Source organism: Buteo buteo, chromosome 11 (assembly GCF_964188355.1).
Source record: "Buteo buteo chromosome 11, bButBut1.hap1.1, whole genome shotgun sequence".
Taxonomy (NCBI): Eukaryota; Metazoa; Chordata; class Aves; order Accipitriformes; family Accipitridae; genus Buteo; species Buteo buteo.
Window position 1 is genome coordinate 39616241 of NC_134181.1, and position 8781 is coordinate 39625021.

General features: G+C 41.8%; 1 protein-coding gene across 16 annotated transcripts in view; it reads right to left on the reverse strand.

The window, feature by feature from the left end:
* The window catches only part of DEPDC5 (DEP domain containing 5, GATOR1 subcomplex subunit), a 49076-nt gene extending 40306 nt beyond the window's left edge, over positions 1 to 8770 (reverse strand). For 10 of the 16 annotated variants that reach the window (XR_012652353.1, XM_075041693.1, XM_075041692.1 and 7 more), the window contains exons 1-10: positions 8588 to 8744; positions 7076 to 7193; positions 6240 to 6327; positions 5476 to 5522; positions 4895 to 4980; positions 4024 to 4107; positions 3291 to 3340; positions 2687 to 2756; positions 2261 to 2339; positions 1257 to 1318 (exon numbers count right to left, since the gene is read on the reverse strand). Coding sequence is in view for 15 of the 16 variants with exons in the window: in XM_075041693.1 (XP_074897794.1) it covers positions 1257 to 1318; positions 2261 to 2339; positions 2687 to 2756; positions 3291 to 3340; positions 4024 to 4107; positions 4895 to 4980; positions 5476 to 5522; positions 6240 to 6327; positions 7076 to 7133 (624 nt within the window). In the remaining variant the exon portion in view is untranslated. The other 6 variants (XM_075041683.1, XM_075041682.1, XM_075041681.1 and 3 more) reach the window with 6 other exon arrangements.
* Positions 8771 to 8781: the final 11 nt, after the last annotated feature.

Here is an 8781-nt window from a genome sequence, read left to right on the forward strand (position 1 = left end):
TCTATGAAATAACATAAAGGTCTGTCCTGTAGATTCTGTGCTTCTAGGCTATATCACACTTAACAGGAGCACTCTCCACCAGTCTCTGAAGAAACTCCTCTCTGTAGTTGCCAAGATACAACATTTTTGTTTAAAAAAAATAGTTGACTTAACTTGTTTATACATACTCATGGCAATTTGATATTCTTATTTGCTTCTGTTTAGAGAGATGCTCCTAACAATTCCAGAGACATTAAAACTTCACTAAACAGTTACAGTGCTAATGCATGCAATGGAATTAAGCTGTAAAGAGCACATTGGCCATCCCCTCGAAAGGAAAAGCTTGAAAAGCCCTGTGAGCCCTGGCATCACTCAGATCCATATTCAACATTTTATAGTAGTACTAAAAGTGAAACACGCATTTTACAGACATGTCACGCAGGGCTCCTAATAACTCTCCAAGGAACAAAAAGCACAATGAAAATGAGACAAATCTGTTGGGCACGCTCCTGCTCTCCTTAACATTCAGGACCATCATGAGCTGCACTATGCATAGATGTTACACATTTAGGATTTCAGACTCTTTTGCCTTGTCTAGCTGTTCTTTCAGTTGAGGTTGCAGAATTTATATATGCCTTTTTTTGAGTACTGATATGGTTCTCTCAAGTCAGTGGAAGTCTGCTGCAGGGCTGCTAACAGCAGTTAACCTGGCTCTGAGCCAGATCATGCACTGAGACAGGAGACAGCTCTGGGTTGTTCAGCTGTAAGAGGTAGTAAGGCTTTGTTTTTGAAGCAATTCGCTTTCAAGAACACTGCACATCATCAGTGGCCCACATGTTACAACCTGGAACCCCTCATGCTACAAGACTGCAGCACTAAACAGTTTACATACACACTGTACCAGGGAAATATTCGAACCGAGTCCCAGAACAAATAAAATTGTGTAAACCAGACTTGTGCATTACTGCGCAAACACAAACAACCATATCACATATTTAGTGACTTTAGTGCAGTCAAAGCCTCCACACAAACAAATTGCATGATACAAACACAGCAGATAAAACAGATCAGTACTGGGGTCACTCGGCACATGTATGATTTAATGCAGACCTGCAGTAACCACTCTTTTGATGCCCAGGAGCCACCTCTCATAGTCCTGTAAATCTTAGCACTGCCTGACACAACCTGGGTCTTCCTCAAACTGGCATATCAGTGGGCTAATTAAGATGGCATTAACTTGTTCTTTCAGAACAGGATGAATTCAATCAGCTATTTACCTTCCATTTTGTGAAGAGGTCAGCAAGGAAACCGTTCACAGCTTTCTCAAAGTATAGGTCCCCTGCAAAGTAAACATCTCCAAAGCATCAAGTAACAGCAGTTACTTCAACTATGGGGTATATTTAACACTGAAATTGTAGGACAATTATTTTTATTAGAATCAGAGCAGCTGTATGCATAAGGAATGCTAAGATCACTAAAGCAAAGATGATAAAAAGATTAAAAAGCATGACTATGTTTCAGAGGATGTAAACAAGACTCTTCACGTCAAAAGGATCTGACCTTTAAATTCATTTTTCCAACACATACGCAGCATGCTGGGAAAGCATCTGTACTATCTTTTAGGCATAGTATGCACAACTGAATCCCTGCTCAGTTTTGAATAGTTGCCCAGTTGCATATGCCCAAACACATGGTCAAAGGAAGTGGTAAGAGGTTTGCTAAAGAATTAAGCCAGGAAAAAAAAAAAGAAAAAAAAAAAAGGACAGTGACACAGATAAGTGACTCATTCTTAATGCCTACAGTTTTAATACTTCTAGTTGACTCTACAAGGGCTAAGGCAGGGTTTTTGCTTCCTCGCTAAGCCAAAGTCAAGAGAAATCTAAAACATCAAGGTCCTCTTTGCACAGGACTTCCATACATTTCTGGTTTCAGGATTCACACAGGTATTCACCTGCCCTCATCACCAAACACGTTCATATCCACAGAAAACCTTTCCAAGGTTCATAGTCAGTTGTCCCACTTGATTTTGTCACTGAGCTAACAGTACCCAGGCCCTACAGTAGGGACAGGAAAATTATGGAATACCCAGGTGACAGAAAAGCAAATAAGGATCTAATAACGCACCACAGTGCACCTCAGAGCACTGCATAGGCCAAAGGCAGGATATTTTAACTTCCTAGTAGTGGCAGAAATAAATAGTTGTGGCAGTTTTCCGGTAGGGGCAGAAAGGATAGCTGCTGCCATCCACATTCACAATCAGGGAGGTCAGTTACCTACATACCATAAATATCAAAATCCCACATTTCACAGCTCATCTGGATAAAAATATAAACCATGGCAGAAGTGGAGCGGAAGACTACCTGCAAAGGAATGAAAGATCTTATTTAAAACAAGGTACATTCACTAAAAGGGCCAAATGCAGAAGTTAACTACAGAGCAACTTTTATTACTGTGCCCACTGCATCATAGGGAATTTACCCTCTAACAAGCTGGCAGTTCAACAGCCTGAGTAATTCCTAGTGCCACCAGCACAGAAGAGTTAAACTTTACTAATCATTCATTCTCCTGAATTTATTGCCATTCTTCACCTTACAATACATCCAATTCAAATGATCCATACAAATCTGCAAGCAAGAGAGAATTACAAGAAACCCAACAAAGAAAGGAAGTGAAAGAACTTCCTTTCCTCTGCTCCCTGAAATCTTACCCGAGTGTCCTCACTGATGTATCCACAAGTGACTTTCTCACTCTTTACCCACAGTTCACCTGCCTGCGCCCTGGAAGAAAAGGAGTGCAGAAAATTTGCTAACCAGAGTGAATATGAAGATTAGAGAATCAGTATTTGAGCAAATAAGGGATGTACCAAAATCTGCGTTGAAGGATGACTTCAAGACAGAGTAAAAGTTTATTTGGTTAAAACCTGATCTTTAATCCAAAAGATGCCAAACAGCCATTTCCCTCTGCATCTGCACAGTTCCTTGTCCCTTTGTCATCTCAACAGTAACTGAAGTAACCCTCATCTGAGCTATTAATACATCTTAGGAAGGGGCGAAATATTATAAGAGGTAAAAGGAAAATTATTTGGCATTCATCAGAGGCAACAAGTGTGGCTGGCTGTCCTACTATTAGTTTCTTCCACCCCAAATCAGATAGAAACCTTCCCCCACCTCATGGTGCAGACAGACATCTGTATAACAGTAAGAGAACAATAAAACATGAAGAATTTTTCAGAGTAGATACTCCAGTTGGATACTCTGGACCCATTAATCTAAAGTCGTAAGAAACAGTAAGCCCTCAGAGGAGGCACTGACCTGATACCTGCAAATTCAACTTTTTGAGTGACATATGCACATGTGCTGACCTAAGAAAGAATAGTTACAGGTGTTAAAAGAACAGTAGGCTCAGAGTGAGCAGACCAATTTACACAAAAAACATTCAAGCTCAAACACCTGACTTCTTCCATAAAATCATGAAAACCACTTGGCATATTTACTACTACTATCTCAGCCTACAGAACCTCTGCAACAGACAACAGAAAATAATTTTTAACACATATGAACTTTTATTGGGCTCACTTGTCTAATTCACTGCGCTTAGAAGAGCCAAATACTGCACTTCAGAGATACAGAAACAAAATATTCTAATAGTTGCTTATTAAGCGGTGCTATTGGAGAGGAGATACTTTACACACTTCTACTTGAAAAATATTTGGATTCAATTCCTACCAAATGTAGTAAACCATTAAAATTCGGAACATAAGAAAAAAAAACAACTCTCAACAGCATTTTCAGTGCCCAAGGCAGTAATTAACATTATGGCAATGGAGTAGGAAATGATGGGATTAATTTTTTCTGCAACACATTTACATCCATTTAGAGAATGGTATCCTGATGTACCATTTACAGCATAAGTTCCTCAGGAGCTGCTGACAGTGGTCTTGACCTCAGTTTTCTGTATTTTGTAAAACACTTATTTTCTTTTACAGCAAGCAAAGAAAAAGGTAGGTAATCTCTACCCTACACATGAGGACAGCAGAGGCCTTACCAAACTTTTCTTCAGTCGCCACATATCCCCACGCCCAATATACTGATCTTTAAAAGTCAGCTCCACCAAGTCCAAGGTCACCTCCTGGGAAACAGAAGAAAAACAGTGCTTAGATTTTACTGGTTGTTTCTAAGTAGCACCCTTCAATCTGTTCCGGTAAGAACCAAATGTTACAGGGAGGGCCGTTCTAAAGCAAGTCAATACTCCTAACAGATGCAAGAAAAAAAGGAAAGTCACGTCAGAATAACTGCCAAAGTTGCAGGTGTACCTGGAACTACTGTGAGCTGCAAGACACTGCATAATGTGACCAGAAAAAGCCCAAGGACACAATCTGTGCTACAAGTCTCAGTGCAGATTGGAAGCACAAGTAAAACAAATTATTTCCATTGATCATGACATTACGGAAGCCTCATTTCCTGCAGATTTTTGTCTTGTGCTGAATGTAAGCTCTGACTGAAGCTCTTTTGATAGCTGGGACATTTACAAGATATGCCTCTCTGGTGTCAAATAATGCAAATCCATGCCATGGCTCTTCTTTTGGCTAGGCCACTTACTGTTTACTCTGCCTGGTTATCCTGAATTTCTGGAATTTAAAGACATTTGAAATTTCTAAATTTCTATCAAGCTGTGTTGAAGCTGGTCCACAGACTTCAAAAAGAGAGCAGGGATGGTAGGGAGAGAAGAAAGAGACACATAATAAACAAACAAGCAGTTCAGTTGCCCAAGCCTCATTTTCTTAGGAAAGAAGGCTAAATACATTTCAATAAAAAATAAAAGCCTTTTTTTCCAATACTACTGTAGATGGAAATTCACATGGCTCTGATTTGAGCTAAGTGAGGGACAGATGGAAAAAAGTTGCAAAGCCACACACCTTTGGGTCAACAACATTCACATGGACATCCTGGTATGGCCGCAGCCGGAACACTTGTGCGACTGTCTGATCCACACTTATAGTTTCTGCCACAAAAATGAGAAAGGACAACAGAGAAGTGAACATCCCCAAAAAGTTTCAAGTGGTTTACAAATACAAAAGCAATACAGTGAGACTGTCATTAAACACTTAGGACCTCAGCAAGAGACAACAGCTTCCTTCAGCTACGGCCCAATTCAAGAGTCATTAAAATGAAAGAAGGCGAGATAAACTCAAAGTTTAGGCTGAATTAATTCTTGCAAGAAGAAAAGATACAAAGCTAGTCAGAGAATGCAGAAACAAAAAATTAAGGCTAAAAAGCCAATTTTGTTTAAATTATACCCCACATTACTAAATCAAAAGCAGATTTTTAATTGGCTATTCACCTTCTGATAAAATTATAATCTTTCCTTTCTTAAATACACAAAGCATTGATTTTCCTACAAAGGTAAAATACACGCGTTAGTCAATCACAGGTACAGCCCAATCACATAATCTTTGTCTATGATTTTACTATGCATACTATGAGTCTAGAGTTTTACCTTTCTGCAAATCTTCCTTAAGTGACTTCACTTGTAGAAGCAGGGGACTAGCATGTGAAAAAAGAAAAAAGATAGACAAGGTGAGATACCAACAGTCTACTCTGGTAAATCACCCTCTCAAAACTGTTTACTAACATGGAGCATGGGATAAGCTAAGAGAAACATTAATTTTTTCTAGAAAGTTTCATACATCATCCTCCCTGCCTGTCACCCTGTCTTGTTCTTTACACCTATCTTGTTCTTTACACCTATTATAAGTTACTCTTTAGGTGAAGATGATACTCTAAATGGGAAAGTAGGTCACACAGGAACTTCTCAGAACCTCATACAAGTACACTGGTACTCTTCAGATACAGGCTGCAGGATGAACAGCTTCATATAAGAACGTTTACGTTTTTATAGCTGACCAGGAAGTTTTCATTTTGCCTAAGATATACTACAGGACAGAAGAATAATCTCATCAGGTAAAAGCAGCTCGATGAAGAAGATAAAGACATTGTAGATTCTATGTTCAGGTGCTACTTGCCCTATGAAAGGTCAGCAAACTAACAACAAACACAAACAATTCCATAAGCGTTAAGGAAAGGCTCCTGCTATAGTTATCCCCTTTACTTTTCTTCAGGCAGAAAAAGAAACCATGGCAGCATCTTGAAGCAAACGTATATCAGCTCTAAGAGCCTCTTGCTCTGGAAGCTGCTGCACATCAACATGCCCTTTCAGTACTCTAACCACACCTGATAGATATCAGCAAAAAGAGAATTCACCTGTATTCATCATTGGGATGTGCAATTTCCACAACATCTCCCAACTTGATTTGAAGAAATACTTTAGGATTTACCACCAGTTCATCATCTACAAGACATAAATGAATGAGGAAAACTGCAGTGAACAGATATATACCAAAAACAGATGCTTACATGTTCGTATGCAATAGCTTACTCTACATAAATACACTAGCCCAGGATTAACATGTCAGCAATGTATTGTATTCACTACAGGACACTGCCCCTATCCAGCCACTTCAGTCTGGCTGCTCTTGTGGGGAAAACTTCTCTTTCAAATCACAGAACTTTCACAAAAGATTTGTTCAGCAAAAGAGCGTGCCTTAATTAGGCAGGCAGAATCATATTTTGGTTTTTTCATATAAGAAACACCAGCAGGAAAGTAGATAGCTACAGAATCTTAACAAGATTCATTAACATGCTGTAAGTCTAGAAGTAGGGAGCAATCAAATAAATGACATTGTTCTTAGTACACAGAAACACACCTACACACAGTCATAAGTCACTGACATGTCTGTCACTTACTAGGGTGACTGAAATACAAGTTTAAAAGAAAAGCAATGCAATCAAAGGGGAAGAGGTAGAATAAAGCAGTTTTATTTTTTGGGTGCAATCTCGTTCTGCTCCGACAAATGCGGCTTCATTCTGCTGTACCTTGCTTTTAAAAAAGAGCTTTCCAAACTCTGGCTGGTAATACTGCTTGTTATATCAAAGTTCCATCTTCACTGTTTTGTTAAAAAGATGAATAAATTCAGTTAATTGCTTTCAGTTAAGTAAGAGAGTGCTAGTCTCACTGTTACGAACCAGGAGATACTGACCACTGCCTCCAAAACCCTTCTTATGTATGACGAGCTTGTACACCTTGTTGGTTCTCATCTTGAATTCCAGTTCTTCTCAGCTGCTTTGAGTAAAAACAGTTGAAGACATCTTGCATATCTAATACAGAAACGAAAGCAAACACAGATCTCTCGTCATTACAAAACCATTCTTTATGCTCTATGCGTGAACAAAGAACGTTGTACCACCCCATAGCCAAGAACGCCACCCCTGAAAGGCAGGCACATTACAAAGTTTAATAAACATCAGACTAAAAGTTTAATAACAACCTCTTCTACCAGCCTCCTGTCAGAGAGCTAGTACCGCTCTCTAGAATAACATCTTTCATATTTCAAGTATAAACTCTGAACCTTGTGTTAAACGCATTAAAACAAATACCCAGACTTATGCCCACTGCCAACTATACCTCCTGATTTTGTCATTCCATCTCTTTCACATGTCTTTCCCACGTCTCCCAAAGATGCTGGGATCCACAACCGAGCGCAGCAGAGCTGTACCCAGCAGAGGGCAGCGGTACTGAGGTACAGGGCCAAGCAAACACTGGAGGCACCGGTGTGCATTACTTTAACTGCATCATTTTTTTCTTCCTGGCACTTTCATTTAACATAAAGCATATTTCAAAGGAGGACCTTCACTTTCACGATTTACTCTTTTTAGAAGTGCATTTCAACTGGAAATTATCAGTAGGAATAAGGTTTTCTTCATAAAACTATAGCCACGTTAGTAAATTAAAATACAAGCTCTTCTAGTCATAACTATACTCTTACAGCAAATGAAAACTCAGAGGAACTTAGAAGTATGCCTTTCAACAATACTAAAAGTATTAAGCTTGCAGATGCGCTCTTCTGAAAGCCGATTCAATTACCGAGTTACAAAGGCATGGTGGGACAAAACCCCGCACATCCAAAGTCTGTGAAAACAAACTCTGTAAAACCTTCGAACTTGGGACTGACGTGCGTCTGGAAGGATCAGACGCTCGGCTGCAGCGTACGTACGACGGCAGGACTCGCACCGAGGACGGCGCGGGGAAGCAGGGCCGGCAGCGTACTGCCCCGCACGGGGGGAACGGGGAGACTGAATAAACCCGATGCGTTCCCAGCCAGCTCTCACGCTCGCTAACCCTGCTATGGAAACGCCTGCGTTTCTTCAGTTGTACGTTTATAAAATGAGTTAGAGAAGTAAAGCGAGGGGCCCGAGTTTCCCCCACACTCCCCCCCCGGAGCAGCTCCTAGGGGCGGTCTGGCAGCGGCGGGGCCCGGCGGGGGCCGCTACCCTCCGGGGATGCGGTACCGCAGAGCGAGCAGCGCGGCGACCCGCGCCAGAGCCCCGGCAACCCCAGGGGAAGGTCGGCGGAGAAGGTGGGGGGAGATGCGCGGAGGGAGCTCGGACGCTTCAACGCTCCGTGCCGCCGCGGGACTGAGCCAGCCGCCGGTAGCAGCGCCGCCAGGGCCGGTTTTCCTACGGCAGAGCCCGAGCGCAACCCCACCCCTTACAGTCGGCCGCGGAACGAGCAGCGGGAACCTTAACCTCCCGGTCCCGCGTATCCCGCCGGCGAGCGACCTCAGCGGCACCGTCCCGACGAGATTTGCACCCCCCGCTCCCTCCCACCTACGGGCGACCACTCGCTACTTCCGCATCCGGGGGCCGTCCAGGGGCCAGCACGGGGCGCGCGTCACGTGAGAAGGAG